The 20,179-nt window shown below is 29.8% G+C and overlaps 3 protein-coding genes across 4 annotated transcripts; 2 read left to right on the plus strand and 1 right to left on the minus strand.

Annotated features, from left to right (window-relative positions):
* The first annotated feature begins 1,628 nt into the window (after positions 1-1,628).
* Positions 1,629-2,305, plus strand: LOC130799895 (transcriptional regulator SUPERMAN-like). Its single transcript, XM_057663177.1, has one exon. It carries the CDS (start codon positions 1,718-1,720, stop codon positions 2,303-2,305), a length of 588 nt encoding a protein of 195 aa, XP_057519160.1. The 5' UTR covers positions 1,629-1,717.
* A 10,414-nt stretch (positions 2,306-12,719) lies between these two features.
* LOC130800126 (probable transcriptional regulator RABBIT EARS) lies at positions 12,720-14,595 on the plus strand. The gene is made up of 2 exons (XM_057663482.1): positions 12,720-13,240; positions 14,457-14,595. The coding sequence occupies exons 1-2, from the start codon at positions 12,720-12,722 to the stop codon at positions 14,593-14,595; spliced, it is 660 nt and encodes a 219-aa protein (XP_057519465.1).
* On the minus strand, positions 14,502-20,107 carry LOC130799866 (bet1-like SNARE 1-1). 2 transcript variants are annotated; one of them, XM_057663138.1, is made up of 6 exons: positions 19,943-20,107; positions 19,625-19,705; positions 17,282-17,432; positions 15,838-15,894; positions 15,675-15,734; positions 14,502-14,801 (listed from the first exon to the last, which is right to left on the minus strand). In XM_057663138.1, exons 2-6 carry the CDS (start codon positions 19,636-19,638, stop codon positions 14,712-14,714), a joined length of 372 nt encoding a protein of 123 aa, XP_057519121.1. In that variant the 5' UTR covers positions 19,639-19,705; positions 19,943-20,107; the 3' UTR covers positions 14,502-14,711. The 2 variants fall into 2 exon arrangements, with proteins under 2 accessions (XP_057519121.1, XP_057519122.1); XM_057663139.1 differs by having other exon boundaries at positions 19,828-20,107.
* Between the last annotated feature and the right edge of the window lie 72 nt (positions 20,108-20,179).

Consider the following 20,179-nt stretch of genomic DNA (forward strand, 5'->3'; position numbering starts at 1 on the left):
CAATAAGTACATGTTTCTTGTCAAAAAATTTGGGACTGGAATAAGTCACTTCTTTGTACTATGAAAATAGACTTCTATCTGTCCCTTTGAGATTTCTACTAACTTTGACCATATGTTATCAGTAAAAACGTACTATCGGTAGCAATCTCAAAATAAAACTCCTTGAGATTGCTATTAACTATAATCATATGTTGTGAGTAAAAACGTCACTATCGATAGACGGTAATAATCTCAAAATGACATTCTTTGGAGATTGCTACTAACTGTGATCATATATTGTGAGAGAAAATGTCACTATCAGTAGCAATTTTAAAATGACAAAAGAATACGTGGTTACTTGAGTTTTCATTTCCTTATACTTGCAACTTATCATTTAGGTACGATTTGATTAAAGAAGTGTTATACATGACAAATATGCAAATTAATCAAAACAATTAAACTACAATAACTCAACCTCTTTTTCTAATTAGTAATTAAATTTTCTTAGCTAATACGTTGAGCATGAGGCGTGGGTGGTGATGGTGATATATGGTGGTTTAATTAAGAGTTGGGCCATAGCCGGGACGAGTTAAGCTCAGTACCGCGTATGACATTTGCAAGACCCGAAGCAAGAGATAAAAAGTGATGATAATTGATAAAAAAATGTTTACATCAAAATTTTAATATAGCCATAAAAACTTTGAGATAAGAAAAAATAAAAATTTAAAAACTCAAAAATATGATAAACATTTATAAAAATTTTGTAAAAACTAAGTATTTTCTTTAACATTTATTGGGTTAAAAATTACATTAAGTTGCCTTAAAATAAGGAATTTAATTGCTAATTGTATTAATTATGTATTCACCCATGTATAAAGAGCATCTCACAGAAAGACTATCTCATACAAGAATTTATACGAAATAATAAATTGTTGTGACTTTGCTACTTTAAAAGCAGTTTTTATTACTTGTAATTAGTAATAATAACGAGCACTAATCAAGATCCCAAAAAACCACTTTTCTCTCGACTATTTTCAATAGTAATATGAATTAAACAATAGCTTGCTTATATTACATTAATGAGAAGCTAAAACATCATCATCAACATGATTTCACCCCCTCTCTATCTCACTCTCCTTTCCTTTTACTATAAATAGAAAACACCTGGCAACTTCCATCTAAATTGCCTAAGCAATTAAGCTTATTATATATAATAGAACAAAGTCTCATATAATCATTATTCCATGTAAGTAAATAAATACTTCATTTGTCTTCTTTAATTTGCTACACCATTTTTTTAAATCTATATTAAGGGTCAAGCTTGTATTGTAAGATGCGGACTTGTGATTTCAGTTTCACTCAGTCTATTCCTCTTTCAAGGATCGTTCTCAAGCTGAGGGACTCTATAGTCGCATCTCCTTTATGAGTATGAGTTGTCGTTTTTCATTCTTGCCAAGATATATCCAGATCATAGTTTTTATGAGTGGGTACGATGATGATGAATTTGCTACACTATATCTAAAAAAACTTTCACTAGACTAAATTTCATTAATATAGCAAATTCAAAGGGATAGATAACAGATGTGTCTATAGACCTTATAACCTAGCTAGCTCTATTTTCCTCATTGCTGTCATCTCCCACCAAACAAACTTTCTCCAAATTAAACTTACTACAATGGTTTTCTCCATCTCTTCAACAACCATTCTCAAGAAAAATTAATTAAATTATTTTGTGGCTATGGAGAAAACAATCTTGAGTAATAATAATTACAACAAGTTTGACAAAGATTACCCTTATGGATATCCATGGCCTCCAAGGTACTATACATGCAGCTTTTGTAAGAGAGAATTTAGGTCAGCTCAAGCTCTTGGAGGTCATATGAACATCCATAGAAGAGATAGGGCTAGATTAAGAGAACTTTCTCCTAGTAATACTAATAATAACCCATTATCATCTAATAATTCTGATCAAAACCCTAACCATAATCCTAACCCAAACCCTAACCCTAATTTTAACCCAAGTGTTAATTTTTCAACTTCTTCTTCCTCAACAAACAGCCTCTATGCTCAACAATACTCGTTGGTCTCGCTGTCACTTTCATCCATCCCACCCTCCACAAAAAATGGATGCGATGATGATTCTAAAGGGGTGTTTGGCAAACGGAAGAATATGTCTTCAGATCAAGAAATTAGGGTTTTAGAAAGTAATAATATTAATAATTCTTCTATTAAGGAAGTTGTAAGGTTGGATTTGGAACTATGTCTTAGAGAAGCAAAGGAAGAAGAAAATGGTGAGCTAGATTTGGAGCTTAGACTTGGTATTTAATAGCTAACTAGATCATGAAAGTTACAGGCTTTATTGATATATGATGTATTATAAGATCTGTTTGTTTCTTTCGAGCGAGATTTTAAGTTGCTGATGATGATATGATATGTTCGTTTGTTTCTAAGAAAGTAAAGGTAAAGTTTATGGAGGTTCTTTTGCCTTTGCCTTTTCAGCATCAGAAGTTTGAATTAACTTCATATATGGGCACTCAAAAACCCATTTATTATAACTATAAATAATTATATATTATGTAATAGTATGAAACTATTCTTATGATCAATTATCTTTTATAATATACTAATGAAATTAAGATCTACTTCATGATGATGTGAATTTAATTATCAATGTTTCATTCCAACTTTATGGGATGTCTGTAAAGAGATTTCATTCAAATTTTTGTCATATGTATTGAAGAGAATCATGTTTTAGTCTTGTGCTTAAAGACTTTGATTCACACCACCAGCCTGCATGAAAGTTTAATTCTCTGATTCTCTCATGTATAATTTAAATGATATCGCAAAGTTCTAACTTTATCACATGTCTTTGGAGATTTGAATTCCTTGTAATTTTATTTTAGTGTGGCGTTTGATTATTAGTATTAAATTGTCGTTATTAATAAGAAGTAGTTTTAATTTCAGCTTTCAAAATGTGTGTTATGTCATTAATTTCATGGTGGTGAAGCTCTCACTCACAAACAAGTATTTTTACTTTTAATTCTTAATTAATTTTCTGTAGCACCTTTTAAAGTACCCACAATAAATAAAAATAAATTTTGTAAAGAAAACAAACAATTTGAGTAAGATATTTTTTATTACAAACCCTTCCTGATAAATTTTTAGCTAAATTATAACACTGAAATATACTTATGATCATGTTCACATTTAATACCAATAACAAAATGGGGTATTATGTAGTTTGTTAATGTTAGAGTATATAACATTTCAATTAAAGCGTAAATCATTCGTTTAAATTTTTAGTTAAGTTGATTAAGCTGATAATTGAAGCGACATAATACGTATAAGAGTTAATTTGAATGATTATGGATGATGTTTCAATGTTATGACTTATGATGTATTGTACTTTGTATATCTTTGTTGGTTTGAAAGATGTAAATAAGATAGTAGTAGTACTGTATTAGTATGATACTGCAAGGTGTCATAATTGTTCGAAGCTAAGGCATGCACATGAGCATAACTTAAATGACTGTACTCTTATTCATTGGTTGCAAAATCAAGCTTACTTCATCACTTTTATTGGGATAAGAGATCAACCATGTTTTCGTGATACAAACTATTTCTAACTGTTCATGTGTACCACCTAATTTCTTTTTTTTTTCTTTTTATTTATGTTATTGGGTTGTAAATCATAGCTAATCATAAAGGGTTGTACTTGTTGCTAGTCTTGGGTCAAATATTATTTTGCAATAATGAATTATTTCTATTTTTTAAGACTTGTTAATATTTGTTAATATCATCAAAGTGAAAGTGATAAGCAAAAACAAATATAAATGAACGTTCAAAATTAAACTGAATAAAGTTGAATTGAACAAATTAAGCTAAAATAATATAAGTTGAAAAGAACAAGTTTTGATTTTTTGCACGGTTTATTAAAAAAAACAAGCTAAGATTTGAATTTTTTGTTACCAAGTAGGGATGGTCATAGGTTCAGAATTTTGTTGGACCCGTTCAAAAATCGCTCTTTTTTTAAGGGTCTGGGTCTTATTTTTGAGACCTATCAGATTCGGGTCAAATCTGAATCTAAAAAATAATTGACGGATTCAGGTCCGAGTCCGAGAACTTGTAAAGGAGATTAAAAGAATAAGAGTGAAACATTGCCAAAAAAAGAAATAACGCAAATCAGTGCAACAAATTAAAATGAAAAGTAATACAAAATGAGATACAGATAAAGTATAATTAAAGAAGACAAAGTTAGATGAACATAGGACAATACAGGAGGACTCATCAATGTATAATCCCGTCTTCATAATTATTTATTTTTTGGTTTCGAGGTATTTCTAAAGCATTTTCTTACAGGCAAGACAAGAAATAATTGATCTTTTTATAAATGATGAGAATCGAACTCTTATACGTCATAATTCACAAGAAAAACATATACTACAATTAAGTTCAGATTTATGAGAATGCAATAACTTGGATTAGGGTTTTGATAGTCCTTGTCTGCTTAAGCTGATATAATTTTTTGAAGACATAAAAATGGGAATTATCATGTGAGTTTTATCAAGGTTTCTAATCAACTAAAAGTTTAAATTGATGATTGAGACCTAAAATATGTTATATACTCTAATTTCTCTTCTCACATAAAAGCCCTTTGGACTAGCTAGAAGTGTGGATGCTCTTCATAGATAGAGCTGAACATTTTACTTTAAACGAGAAGTGGTTAGAATTCTAACTCATGACCTATTTATCATGCTGACTTTTTATACTATATCAACAAATCAATTCAATCAAAAAACTTAAATTGATAGTTAAGACCCTAGAATATATTATATACTCCAAAATAATCTAAACCATAAATTAAACTTATAAAAATCTAAGAATAGATCCTAGGGTACTACTGTATTAATAATTTAATACAACAATGATAAGTACAATAAGAAAGCTCGTAGTGGTAAAATCTGTGAACTAAAAAGTAGAGACTAATAGTGAAGTTGAAATACTACGAAGCTACTGAACTTAGTATACTTTTCTGCTTTCGTCAAAACGAATGATTTCTTGTGACAGATGTTTGAACTTCCCAATATCTGAATCTTCTGATCCATGAACTCACAACGTTAAATAAACTTCAACCAACATGGAAAAACACTAATACAATGTATATACTTTAACCCTAAGTGACTCTATCACAACTTATTTTCTCCGTTATGAGGATTCATATGTGGATCTTTTCGAGTCGAGTGACTCTTTAACCGCACTTTTCTTTATGGGTATGAGTTGCCTGAAGAATTGAACAATGCGGAATTTAGGTTCAGGAATACTATTTGTATTAATTATTATGAATAATACAGCCCTTTATTTATACAAGAATTTTAGGAAGCTAAAAAAGGAAAAAAGAATAATATACTATAATCCTATATAAAAATTAAGGAAAGGAAATAACTAATATTCTGAAAATATAATACATTCCTACATTGTCGCCTTCCTTCCCTCCCACCTATGACCCTGATTATATAGTTTTTATGAACGGGATACACTGGCTATGATGTTGATGATTTATTTGAATTATTTTTAAGCTTATTTTTTAACTATTTGGAAAAATAAGTGTCACGTTAAACTATTTGCAAAAATAAATTTCTAGAAAAACACTGTCAAGAACAGCGTTTTTGTACTTTGATGGGCTGAAAGTTGCGTTTTGGGCAGTAGAGGGAAAATGCTGCCTAAAATAGCATTTTTGCTCTTTTTAAAAAACGCTACTAAGGGCGGCGCTTCCATATATATATATATGTGTGTATATATATATATATATATATATATATATATATATATATATATATATATATATATATATATATATATATATATATATATATATATATATATATATATATATATATATATATATATATATATATATATATATATATATATATTTTCATGACAAAAAAGATTAATTAAGTTTTTTTTGGTTAATTGGATAAGTATTTGAACCCTGGTCCCTTAAAAATTCAAAGCATGCAGTAACCACCAAGCTCTGATAAGAGGCTTTTTTGCTCAAATGAGCAAATATAAGACTCACTTTTATGGTTTTTGCGATAGATTTTTATCGTTGGTGCTTGAATGAGCACATCACACACTCGTTTGATCAAGTATATACCCGATGAAGACTCCTATTTTGTGACGGTTCGAGTTTATTTATGTTTTATTTAAGTTTATAATCCTATTCTTTTGGGCTAAGTTATATTATGAATACCTTTTATGTTTTCAATGTTTATAATCCTAAATGCATAAATACTGTGATTCTTCTATTGAGATCCTTGTGTTCAATATCTTTATTGTCTTTAATATATTTTCCATTTTAGTCTATCTTATATGGGTTTGTATGTTTTTTTATTTGGTCGTGACCCGTATAATTAATTTTTTTAATTTTCATCTATAAGTTTGACTTATTATTTTATCTTATTTACACTTTTCTCCCACTTTCTCATGATATATAAACATTATTTTTGTTTTTTGTTATAGGTTACTTACAAACTATACTTATATTATATAATTATAGCATAAATTATGGGACAGAAAGAGTATCTTTTCAAATAATTGAATAAAAAAAAGTACTTAAATTACTAGATTACACATACAAGTCTATACAACTAATAATAAGTATATTTCGCATGTTCCCAACGATGTCTGGATGTAAGTCAGTTGCATGATGGTGTTTCCATATTTGGCAACCATGTTATTTGCCAAAGTTCTAACTATAACTAGCAAACACTTTCTCTCTTTTTATTTCTTCTTTTTCGTTTTTCTTTTCAAACCCCTACTACTTCATAATTATCTAAATATAAATGCCCATGTGTTTTATTAGGTATCATGTATGAAATGAAGGGAGATCTATTAAAATTACTACTAATAGTAAAATTACTATTAATAATAATATATTATGAGGATTAATATCATTATCAATATCAATCTTATAAAAAATATATATCAATTTTATGAATGGGGATTTAAAAATTAATGCGAACATATAAACTATGCTACATATGTTTTCATGTATAATGAATAATGAAATATAATAATATTTGCAAGATATTATTTTCTTCTTAGTATACTTATATATAATATATTAGGTATTTTTTATATTATCCTAGGTATCTTTTCATATATTGTAAAAGCATTGTATCCTTTTTTAATTTATATTCAATGAAAATAATATGTAGGGCAAATAATTCTTTTATTGTATGATCGGAGGGATATGGTCTAACATCATCTAACCTTCTCCAGACCTTGATCATGTATAGCTTTTGTGAGTAGAATATACTGAATATGATGATAATGACGTTAAATAAAATGTGAAAATAGAGAGAAGAAAAAGAATTATGTTGTTTGGGAGGTAAGCTGACAAAGGCTATTGTTTTAGTGAAAGAGGAGGGGATGGCATAAAGGAAGAGTAGAGTTAGTGAATGTATGAATGTGTATTTCCCTCTTTATATTTGTAGACTTCATTCTTACTTGTCCATGAAGGTCATTCTCATCATTCCTTTTCTAACTTTTTTGTATACATTATTGGAATTACATTTTCTATTTTTGAAAAAAATTATCATGAATAAAAAGTCTTAGTTGAGGAAATTTATGATAAAATATCAACTTATTAATATTTTTAGCCATTCATAAATAATTAGTGTCAAACATTTGAAACAGGATTCAAGCTCGAGCATGTCTAGATCATGACTTAGGTAATTTGATTAGAAAACCTAAAGTTGATGAACTTCATGTATGGAAACACTCTTTTTTAATTTGAACTCCGGACTTGAACATGTATCATCGTAGGACGAGCTTGTATAAAGTTGTTGAACTACTCTTGTTAGATATTTTTTTTCGGTAAGACGACTTCAAAATAAGAAATAATATTAATAATTGTATTTATTGTGCTAATAACCTTTCCATAAAAAGTGTCTCTTGCAGAGACCGTCTCATGAAGAATTAGTGAAAGCTTCTCTCAAAGTCTCAAGCTTTTCCAAGCATAATGTGACTTAGATTTTTGGGTTTGTTATAAAGAGGCCGAAACGAAGTGATCCAGGCCCAAAAGAATTTCAGGAATCCATTATATTTTAAAGCAAATAATTTTGAGCACCTTGATAATTGATAGGTTTCAAGTCTTAATAGTTTGAGAATAAGTTAATAATTAACCCAATTATAAGGTATAAATTCTATCTATAATCGACAAATAATTAATGACTCTTAACATGAAAATAATTTAATCAACTAGTCTCCAATGACCATCCAAATAACTCATCATAATCTAGCTAGCTAGATTGCTGTAGTGTCTAGACTAGAAGTATTTTCATAATCGATTTCCAAACTTATACAGGTAGTCTACTGAGAGATCCTCTTTTTAAGAGACGTAATTTAAGCTCAGTCCATTAAAGATTAATGTCTACTTATCGTATTCTTAATGCCTATTTACGTTATTCTTAATGCTTATTTATCGTATCCTTAATGCCTACTTTTAATATCTTAAATGTCTACTTACATCATTCTTAATGCCTACTTAAAGAAATTTTAAAAATATATGATGGATCAGCCTAATGAGAGATGGTCTCTCAAAGAGACCGTCTCTCACAAGAATTTGTGAACTTATAAGTTAGTCTAATAGTAGAATGAAATCTGTAGTTGTTAAAATATATAACATATCCTAAAGCTTTAATTATCAACTTAAGTTTTTTGTTGAATTGATTCTTTGACATGATATCAGAGCCAATTCATCTTGCTCCTAGCTTGCAGGTGCATTTATAGCCAAAAGAATTTGATTTCCGATGGGGAGATATGTCTCATTAACAAACCTCGCCATCATAGTTGCATTCATCTTCACAACTTCTCAAGATATTTTATATACTCTAACAATAACCATTTAAATCAAATAAAACCCTTAACGGCCCGTTTGGTTGATGGTAATGAAGTAATAGGAATGAAATGTTGTAATAGCAATAGTAATGAAGAACTAGATATGAGAATTGGTAATGAAGATTCTTTTGTTTGGTGTGCATAACTAAAGAATGGTAATGGAAGATAATATTCCATTGATTGCATTTGGTTGTTAGTAATAAAAAATGGTAATGACTCTTTGTTTCATTATTGTATATTTGTATCTAAAAGCATTATTGTATCTAAATTATTCTATCTAATGATTCTTTTTTTAATAATAATATTTATTTAGATAATTACATATATTACCTTTTTTTCTTCATTATTTTTTTTTCTTTAGCTCGAAACAACATTACCTTATTTTATTACCACAGTAATACTTCATTACCATTACAGCCTAATACCAGGTTGTTTGATGGTAATAAAAATGGCCCTTTTTGGTAATTTCATTACCTTATTTTATTACCATCCATTACCATTGAAGGCATCCAAACAACCAAATTTTTTATTACTTAATTTTATTACTATTACCATCCTCTAATACCAGGTACCAAACAGACCGTAAAAGTTACTTTAAAAATTAGGTTGAAGAAGTCCATCTTGTTGTATTTTTCTTACTAATCTATCCTTTTCCTAATCTTTGGATCACATTTCTTTCTCATGCAATAAAAATTAGCATAATGAAAATAAGAAGACAACACTATTTGGTTAAAGGGCATGGTATATGGTTGCATCACTCTAGTAGTTGTCTTCCATGTCTTTCCTAATTGTCCATAACCAACAAAAGTCACCCTTTTTCCTATTTTCTAATTAATTAATAATTTTTCTTTATTAATATATAAACCCAAAAATTAGTCAATAATTATCACTAATAATTATGCACCGTACCTAGCAATGCAATTAGGAATAGCATGCTTTACTTCTTTCGAACTACTCTTACGTTTCTTTCCCGCCTAATGAATACAACATGCATATTGTGCCAAAAGTATTGCTCTTTATATATGTTCTTTTCTGTCTTGGATTAATATAACTAGTTTTTTTTCCTATACAATGAATACATCTAAAATATAAAAAATTTATGTAATATATTTTGTTTTTTTAGTCACTTGTGTATATGATTAATAACAATCAGTAAACAATATCAATATATAGGATTAATAGAGTATATAATAAATTTTGATACCAATAAATTATAATATGTCTTATGTACTTTATTATAAGTAATTATTTTAATCCATTAAATATACACAAGTCAGTCTAATACTTAAGGCCCATAAATTTAAGGAGCCGAACCGCCCCTACACATGAGAATTAGGTAAATAATAAATAACGCAATTTTTCTTGTATGAGGCCATTTCATCATGAGATAAACTCATAATTAGTCCACTTTTCTAATTAATCATGTTAAAATTGTAAGTAATCGCTTTAATACACTAAATGTACATAGGTCAGTCCAATAGAACTAGTCTCACCATATAATCATCTCATTTAAGAATTTGTGTAAATAAAGCTCAAATCATGTCAAGAAACCAACTCAACCAAAGGTTAAGCTAATAGTTGAGGCTCTAAGATATGTTATGTACTCTAACACGTCCCCTCACACGAGAACCCATTGGACTAGAAGTGTGGATGCAGCATAGGCCCTTCTCATACCTGCCGCTAAATATTTCACTTTAAAGGAAGGATGGTTGAGATTCGAACCCGTAACCTCTTGTCACGTTGGCTTCTGATACCATGTCAAGGAACCAACTCAACTAAAATCTTAAGCCTATGATTGAAGCTCCAAAATATGTTATATACTCTAACAAATCACTAGTTCTGAACTAGATTGGGATAAATAAATAATAAAATTTATCAAAATTGTATAATATTGATCGAATTAGTTTTAAGCAGTGCTGCCATTTTCAGTGGTGGACCAAGTATTCGCTTACTCTTTTGTAGCCATCTTCATATTAAAATTTATAAGAATTGATATTCGTTTTCTCAAGTCAGCTGAATACGTCATATGAATATGGACATATATAAACTACGCATGTTTTTTTTTTTACTCTATCATTGAAAGATTTTTATCATTTTAATTAATTAATTGTCCAATTGTGACTATTATCTTAATTTTTTGCCTAAATTTTTGCATTTGAGTTGACTTTCTCAATACCCTTCATTTTACAATATTAATTACATTTGATATTTTACACGATAATTAATAAAAGTAATTATATATAGAATGATTTAATTCATATTTCATAATAGGAATCGAAAGGAAGATATTAACTTTAGAATAGGGTTTATTAATTTTTAAATTTGTTATTTGGGTAAGTAAATTAAGGAACTTTTTAACCTTCTTGCAATCTTTCACTAAATTAATAGACTAATGTAATTAAAAGACTAATGTAATTGTTTTATTCATTTCCTTAACCAATTAGAAAATTTTCCATAATTTTACTAAACTAAATTAGATTTATTCAGACTAAACTAAGCTTGTACGTGTAAATCTATGATTTTTTTAACATATGAACTTCAAACATTAAAGAGAGATCATATACAAAATTTTCAAACTACATTAATTGTAAATTTTTTATGTCTTTTTAAATTTGCTATTAAAAATAACATTTTTCTTATAAAATATTAGTTTTAATAGCGAATTCAAGAGAGGAGAGTGCATCATGAATGATGAAGGAAAGAGAGAAAGGAAAATTCCATGTACATCACAAAGTGGTGATGGTTTTGTGTTGTTTGCTTTTTTCTTCTTCTTCACTATCGTTTGTAACCATTAAGAAGCCCTACCATGCATGCGGGAAATTAATTATCATAAGACTTATCATGCTTGTAAAACCTAAGATCATATATATATATATATATATATATATATATATATATATATATATATATATATGATTGATTTTTTTTATGCTTATATATATGTTGATTAGATTCCCCCAAGTTTATATATTAGGGGAAGTTAATTTGGCAAATATCTTCTTTTAGCCTTTTGACTTTAGCTTTTGACTTTTGATTTGAGAAAAAATTTTAAATTAGCAAAAAAAAACTTGTTTTTAAGTCAAAATGAAAATTTTATCTATGAGTTGCTTTTTCCATTGAATTTTGGCTTTATAACTAACTTTTTCTTTTAAGAAGAGTTAATGGTTAAATAAATTTTACCAAGTATTGATATTCATAACAGTTGATTTAAACAAATGACTTAACGACTAGTAAACTAATTAATACTTCTAACTGGTCAAATCAGCTAACTCAAGCCAACAATCATTTTAGTTTTAATATGATAGTGCCCTCAAGCGAAAGACTCTTAATTTGCTTGTATCATAGATTAACTTAGTTTCTAGTTTCAACCAAATCGTTTCTTAAAAAGAAACGTTCAAGTTCAACCAATCGATTAATCAATTTAGTAGTATTAATCCACAATATTATCAATCAAATAACTAATCAACCACAAATCATTCCAAGAGGTAATGTTAAAATTAAGAAAACAAACAAAATATTAAATATTAAAAAGTACGTAAAGAAAAATAATGTATTTTCTTAATTTCAATCCTAGATATTATATATTTTGTAACACCCTGACTACATTCTAGTCGATGATACTATCTGTATGGAGTTATAGACTGACCCCACACAATATTTTCATGACTTATTAAATTTTCATCCCCCTAACTTGATCTCCTTGTCTTTTTCTTCCTAATCAACTTTCAATATTCAAATTCTTTCACATGAACTTGTATATAATGACTTACAACAAGCTTATTTCCCATGGGAATCCAAATTAAACAACAACTTAAGATACCATAAAATAAAAATAAATGAGCCTCTTAAACCTCCAAGATGTTGATCATCATCACCATGATCATGATCATCATCATCAAAATCATATGGATAGTGGAGGAAGTATAGTATCAAGATCTTATGATTGTGTGTTTTGTCAAAGAGGGTTCAACACAGCTCAAGCTCTAGGAGGTCACATGAATATTCATAGAAAAGATAGGACTACCACCAATAAACCTAATTCTAGCCCTAATAAAGAGCCTATTAATACAATACTTAACAATAAAGAAATGTTATTAGTGGATGATAATGATGATTATGATGATGATCAAGTTGATCAAGTTATTAATACAAGATTACTCTACTCCTCTAAGCAAGATCCCCACCATAGTAATGGTGGAACCTCAAGGTTTAAGGGTAAGATTCATGGGTTTCTTGGATCTAAAAAATGGGGAGAAGAAGAAGATCATATGCATGAGAAGAGGAATATTCAAGATCATGATCTTAGGAAAGAGGGGGAAGAATTGGACCTTGAGCTTCGTTTAGGTCACTACCCATGGTAATTAAAATTATGTCAACCCGCAAATATTTCTTTTGTCTCTTTGATTTTGATTTTGCTACTGTTTTTATTTTGTATTTTTTATTTTAGTAAATTTAGTCTTTGGTTTTGGTTTTGTAGAGAGGCAGATCTAAAAATCATAGTCAGTAAATATACAAATTAATATTAGTAATTAATACATTTCATTTACTACTATCTCGTTGACAACTTCAACTTTCTTAACATGCGCCCTCCCATGCAGGCATGTGAGGACACGTGAGTCTACCACAAGTTTTATAGTTTTTTTAATTTTCATGATCGATGAATATGTATTTTGTTGTCTCTATCTGTTTAATTTTATTTCATTCTCTAACCACTATTAATCATAATTTTGAAAAGTAATAAAATTAAATCGTAGCAAAATCAAAAAAAAAGAAAAAGTTATGATATCATACTATATTACCACTTTATCATACGTAGAGAGACTAATTTTAGTATAATTCTTTAGAAACAGATGATAAAATAAAACATTATTATACAAGTATAAGTTAATTATGAGGTTTTTTTTGTCTAATGAATTCATACAATGATAAAACATCGGTCTAGCAATTAGTCTCAAATTAAATTATAGTCTATGACAATAATGAGTTCATGAAAAGTAATTTAATTTAAAACTCTAAAAAAGCAATTCCAATATTATAATTAAAGCATGAGTGGTCTAGTGGTAGAATAGCACTCTGCCACGGCACAGATCCGGGTTCAATTTCCGGGCTGCGCACATTTTATAATTTCTGGCTTTCTGCCCCATTTTTAACATGCCTAACAATTGACATTTTGAATTGTTCTACGATTTCTGTGGGCATTAACTTCTATTTGTCTCTTAAAGAAAAAATCTCGCAAACCTTAAAATTGGAAGAAATTGTGTTGCGTGCTTAATGTTATATAATCACCCAAAAAGTCGAATATAAGGTGTTTTTCTTGCAGCAACAAAGATCGAAAAAATTGGTTCTTCTCCAACATTACGTAATACAAGTTGAGGTGTTGATTTGGATATCAAGTCAGGTGTTGATTTGGATATCAAGTCGGGTTCGGTTAAGATTTAATCAACATGTTAAGTAGTCTTTATTTTTATACTTGAGTCGCTTTTCGGTCTGTTTATGAAGTTGGGTTTGATTAAGGTTTAATCAACATGTTTTCATTTCTAAATACTAGAGTGTAAAGAACAACATCTTGCCAGCAATTCAGGGAGAAGCGGCTTTGAGGTAATCGTAAGCCTGAGACATACAAGTAAATTCGACTGGAAATATCTGAAACCACATTTATACAGTGTTCCAAACAACTTCATACATTCAAGTGTCCTTCCCATGGCTTTGTAATTTCTTTACAATCTGGTGTACTAATTTCTTACGAAAAAACATGGCGACTGAGAAAGAAATGATTTCAGGTAAAAACCAAGATACGATCAACACCTTGAATTTGTATCGTACTTCATTTACCTAGTAAGATAATAGATGATAAGGAAAATAGCCACAAATAAGCCCACAAGAGTAAGCATCCGTCTGCTTGATTTGGTCTCAAACGCCTGATTGTAGGAAAATCAATCAGTATATAATGATAGAAGTTTGAGGATAAGAACTAGAAAGAAGTTCAAGTTAGAACCATCCTTACATGAGAACCGTGAAAACCAATCTATTTGATAAAAAGGTGTCACTTTTCTATTAAAAAGTTGTTACTTTTAGGAAAAAAAAGTGTAAATTTTTTTTTTTAAAAAAAAAAAGATGATAGTTTTTATCAAAAAAGTGTTACTTTCAGAAAAAAAATTCTGAACAAAACTCACAAAAAACTGTCACTTTTAACATAAAAGTTACTTTTCGGAAAAAACGTGTTACTTTGTATTTTTTATTTATTGAAAACTTTTCTGAAAGTAACAATTTTTTGCTAAAAAGTACCAATTTTTTTTAAAAAAAGCAACATTTTTTTGCCTAGAAGTAACACATTTTCTGTAAAAAAGTAACACTTTTTATCAGGTTGATTGATTCTCACGGTTCTCATATAAGCTTGGTTCTCACTGGAACTTGACCCTATATATATATATATATATATATATATATATATATATATATATATATATATATATATATATATATATATATATATATTATCCATAATCATATAAGCATATATTTCAATGAAATGTTTTGATGGACTTGAATTTCCAGTAGATAATACAAGATTTCAACATAAATACGACGTTTTTAACCTTAATTCTTCCTTCCTCGGGCACCTTGCAGGAGATAGCCTCTTTGTTTTTACGAGGGGTAAGGTTGCATATATACGACCCCTAAAACCCGCCTAAGCGGGAGCCACCAAACTAGATTTCCTTCAAATATTTCATTTTAACCAGACAAATATAACTCATAAGCGGTAACCACCAAACTTGAATTTCGGTTTTTACCTGCTTAAACCGATCCATGGTTCCTGACAAGAATCCTCGTGATGAATCCATTTCATTACCCTACAGAATTATTCGATACGTGCAAGCAAAATTATCATTTTATATGAAGAACTGGCTAGAAAGCTGAATGTTCAAAATTGAAGCAAGTGACAGTCATATGTACCATTCGATCTAACATCCGGTTATGAGCATCCACTTCTTCATGTACGTCACCACTTAACTGCAAATGTAGCACATTTCAACGAAACAGATTAGTTTTGTTCATCACTTGGATCCTTGGAGTCATATAAGCAATAATTTACCTTCTGCTTTCATTCAGTGTAGTGTAAGAATACAAGTCTAATGAGTAATGTCTATTAGACTGAGAGTAGAAGTACAACTCAAAAACAACAAGAACACAAAAGAACAACCTAACAGGCAGGCCATCTTCTGATGAATACAACTGGTTTGGAGTTTGGACAGCAACAAAATCTTAAAATCAGATGCGCATGGTGGCATAATTCTCTGCCTCCCCAAAATCAATGGTCACGGGATCAATGAGAAACAACCTCTTTGTTTTATAAGGGTAACTGGGTAAGGTTGCAGAAATATGACCCCTCTGAACACCGATTAGGTGGGAGTCAATGACATTTCGTATGCTAATGCTACCTCATCTCAGGCAATTCATAACTCAAGACTAATAGTTTAGGCCAGTCATAAGTCATAACTCAAGACTAACAGTTTATTCACAGTAGTAAATGATATTCAATACTACCACATCTCAGACGAGTCATAACTCAAGACTACTTGTACACAGTTCAATTCCAAATAGAATAAGTCTAATTTAACCAATTTTTCCCAGCCTTACACAGTTGAATTATTATAGGACATTTCTGACAATGTAGGTTCTAACAAGTCCAATATTTATGTTCAGTGTAACAAATTTCTAGCATGTCAAAGCATAAGCGCAACCAGAAAATAAAAGATAAGGGGGCCGGGAATATCAAGGCTTCTTTTACCATTAGATGGACCATCAACTTTCTTCTACTCTAGTCTAGTAACAGTACTAGTATTATACAATTAAAATATGTGTCGAGGGCCGAACTAAAAAAATAAGTTGCAAAAGTGAACCGCAAGTGTGGGTCGCAGGGCCGCTCCTCTGCGGCCTTCCCATGAGGCTTCGCCATTGTGTCCAAGGCTAATTCACGTGAATACACAAGCAAACAGCTGAATAGCAAAGACGTTAAGGAAACCAAAATGCTAACTTCTCTGAGAAAAGGATTATGAGAATACCAGAAGTAAACAATTGAAGATCAGAGGTGCTGAAAAAACCAAAATTCTAACTTCACCAAGAAAAGCGCAGATTCAATGTATATTAACTTCTATAACTATACTTTAGCAAAATCATGATAATGGACCTTATACCTTACAAAATAAATTAATAAATAAATAAATAAAAGAGATAAGTGGAATAGTCAAATGAATAGGAGGAAAATAATAGATAGATCCATGGATTAATTGATAAATAAAAACTGGAAAGATATATTCATTGACAAATTGGTGAGAAAAGAGACATAGATGTAATAGAACAAGTTCTGAAATAAATTAATGGGGAAGGAACAACTTGCTTTTTTCAGAAGGTTGACTCGATCTGCCAGCCCATCAAGAGCTCTATCATTATCATGTTCATCAATTTCGTGAGAGGAATATGAGGATGAGGCTCTGATACCTCCCTCTTCAATGCCATCAAAGGCAGAAGCTCTAGAGCCTCTATAATCCCTGCAAACAAGCGCGAGTCGAATATATTAGCCAAAGGTGTCGAAGCAGATTATTCTGGTACAATTCTAAAAACAAACAATATCCATCCAGGGAGAAGCAACATTCAAGAGAAAGAAAATATTCGTCAGGTGAAAGTTTACAGCTAATAAGTCTGAAGTCCGAAGATTAAAAAGATAGCATATAATTTTTATGCGACAAAGAGAGGAAAAGTACACAGATGACAATGATGTTTTCAAATATTGCAGCACAGTAAATATACGAACCTCTTGAAATGGCCCAATATGGCTCAAAACATGGATATTATACACTATTCCTAATAACCTTAACATCTTGGATGCTTAGATACACAGTATCATAAGACTCCAAGCAAAAGCATGTTCCTCATGTTCATGCCAACTTTAAACCAGTACAACTATTGGTTTTTAAGCACCTATTTCCATTGACTAGCGCTACTCTCTATGTTCTAAGACCTTTTTACCAGAAACAGAGACATGATTGTGCTCGTTGCACAAATGACTTGCATAATCTACTACAGGAGAAAGACACCAACCACTTTGCAGTATATAATAATTTAACAGCATGACCAACACAGGTTACAGTTGAACAGAAGTAAGGAAGCCATACGCAAAAAGAATGATGACAAAATTTCTGCCTAAGCTAACACAATTGAAAATTCCATTGACATGCAAAATCACCAGTCCACAAGTGAACCATGACATTTTCCATATGACGGACACTAGATTTTATTTTAATCCCTTATAACAAAAAAATTTTGTCCCATATTTTATTTTAATCAGTAATTTAACAGAAATTTGCCGTAACCAGATAGCATCATGCAAATATACTGGAGAAAAGGGAAAAACAAAACAAGAAAACAACAAATCTTGGTGAACCAAGTCAAAAAGCCAATGTATACTTAGTAAGTTAGTTTCTACTTGTAGAAATTGAAGTTTATAAATTTTTTCTTCCCGTGATCCATCTCACAAGTAGAAGATATGTTCAATCACAAAATATGCTTTCCAAAATAGTATTCCTACTAGTTGTGTAAAGTGATCATCAGAATTGGAAGACATAAATTAAGAAACAAATAAAAGATCAAAATATTATAGTAATATATTTTGACTCGTGATTTGGTGATAAATTCAAAAATTTATGTTATATTAGGTAATATAATTAATGCTTCTATAATTCAAAGTATAAGATATATTTGAGTTTACTATTTAAATTGATTTATATCCTTATTAAGAACATCATGTGGGGCGTTCAACCATCTACAAGTTGGATTCGTGTTTGGGTAATATATCAATGGGTTAGAAACCCCCTGTTCCGAACCTAACCCATTTAGATAATTGGAATGAACCCTAACCCGAACTATTCAACACACGTAACTTGTTTATATATAGAGAGAGAAACTTAAGATATTTATAAAGGTCGTTTGACCAATTTGCTTAGGGTCAATCCAACCCAATCATGATTTGATTAGTTAACAAATTAAGCAAATTACAAATCATAGTACATATTTTAGCAAATCACATAAATTGATATGACTTGAAATTAATCCGTTGAATTAAATGAGTTACAAAATTTTGTTCAGGTTTAAGATTTTGGTCTTGATTTAAACCCATTTGGTCAAAATCCCAACCTAAATCTACTTATTTCGGGTTAAATTTGGGTTAGCTGGTCGGGTTAGCTTTTGCCATGCCTAGGTGTTTGTTATCAAGATCCTATTTCAAATACTTAAAGATAACCCAAAGGGATACATTTATAGTATTTTACCAAACATGACAAAATGGCATTCATAAATCATATACCCACAAAAACACACTTTGCCAACCCCTAATTCTCCATCCAATCATTTTTTTCTTGATAAAAATGATCACCACCTATTTATATACTAATGAAATGATCAATTAAGGCACTTTGTAGTTTATTTCCCAGTTCCGAATTTCACAACTTTGCTCCTTAATCAACCACAATTACAATACAGTTAAAAATTAAAACCGCACTGCTATTTTTTGTACTAAAGAATTCTAATTGCAACAATTCCCAAATTCCTATCATCAAACCCTAAGTGATCTCACTTAAGAAATGCATATATAATTAAAAAGCACGAAAATAAGCAATTGTATCTATAAACTAAGCTAAAAATCATGAATGTTCTTTTTATAAAATTGATAAAAAGATTGCCAAACCTTCTCGGATTCATGGGTATAGAAGAAGATCAAGAAATCAACGAACTTTAGAAGTAAACAGCTGTTACAGCTCCAAATGATCTGATATTTATTAAGAATGAAAATTTAAAAGACACAATTAATTCAACAAACACAATTAATTATTAGTAGTAAAACATAAAGCATATGAATCAATTTAGAAATAGAGGTGATTTAGGGTTTACCGAAATTAAGAATGAGAGTTATGTTTGATGATGAAAAAGAAGACAATTTGGGATCTAATAGGAGAAAGTGAGTTTTTGAAGAGGAAATTGTGGGAAAAGATGGAATGAGTAATACCTGGAAAAGCAAAGCTCCGATGTTCTCTTTTGAAGCCTTTGAATTATAGATTGCTACTAATACTAGTTTTAAGCAAAAAATTATCCAAATATAATCGGATTTTATGTCAGTTAGTGTCTTGAGTTGGTTATCAATTCATGTGTGAACATAGAATTTAGGTGTTCCATAATTATTGGTTATGTATAAGGATTAGTTTGAGTCCACTCAGTTTTGCTTTATGGCTTCGGCTTATTGGTT

Source organism: Amaranthus tricolor, chromosome 14 (assembly GCF_026212465.1).
Source record: "Amaranthus tricolor cultivar Red isolate AtriRed21 chromosome 14, ASM2621246v1, whole genome shotgun sequence".
Classification (NCBI taxonomy): domain Eukaryota; kingdom Viridiplantae; phylum Streptophyta; class Magnoliopsida; order Caryophyllales; family Amaranthaceae; genus Amaranthus; species Amaranthus tricolor.

What these genes read in the sequence shown, in the direction of transcription:
- LOC130799895 (XM_057663177.1), top strand. Translation starts at nt 1,718, where the DNA reads ATGGAGAAAACAATCTTGAGTAATAATAATTACAACAAGTTTGACAAA.
- LOC130799866 (XM_057663138.1), bottom strand. An exon ending in GAGTCAACCTTCTGAAAAAA is followed by an intron (nt 15,895 to 17,281) that starts GCAAGTTGTTCC and finishes CTACATTTGCAG; the next exon opens with TTAAGTGGTGACGTACATGA. An exon ending in CCATGGATCGGTTTAAGCAG is followed by an intron (nt 14,802 to 15,674) that starts GTAAAAACCGAA and finishes TCCTACAATCAG; the next exon opens with GCGTTTGAGACCAAATCAAG.
- LOC130800126 (XM_057663482.1), top strand. Translation starts at nt 12,720, where the DNA reads ATGAGCCTCTTAAACCTCCAAGATGTTGATCATCATCACCATGATCAT. An exon ending in CGTTTAGGTCACTACCCATG is followed by an intron (nt 13,241 to 14,456) that starts GTAATTAAAATT and finishes ACATCTTGCCAG; the next exon opens with CAATTCAGGGAGAAGCGGCT.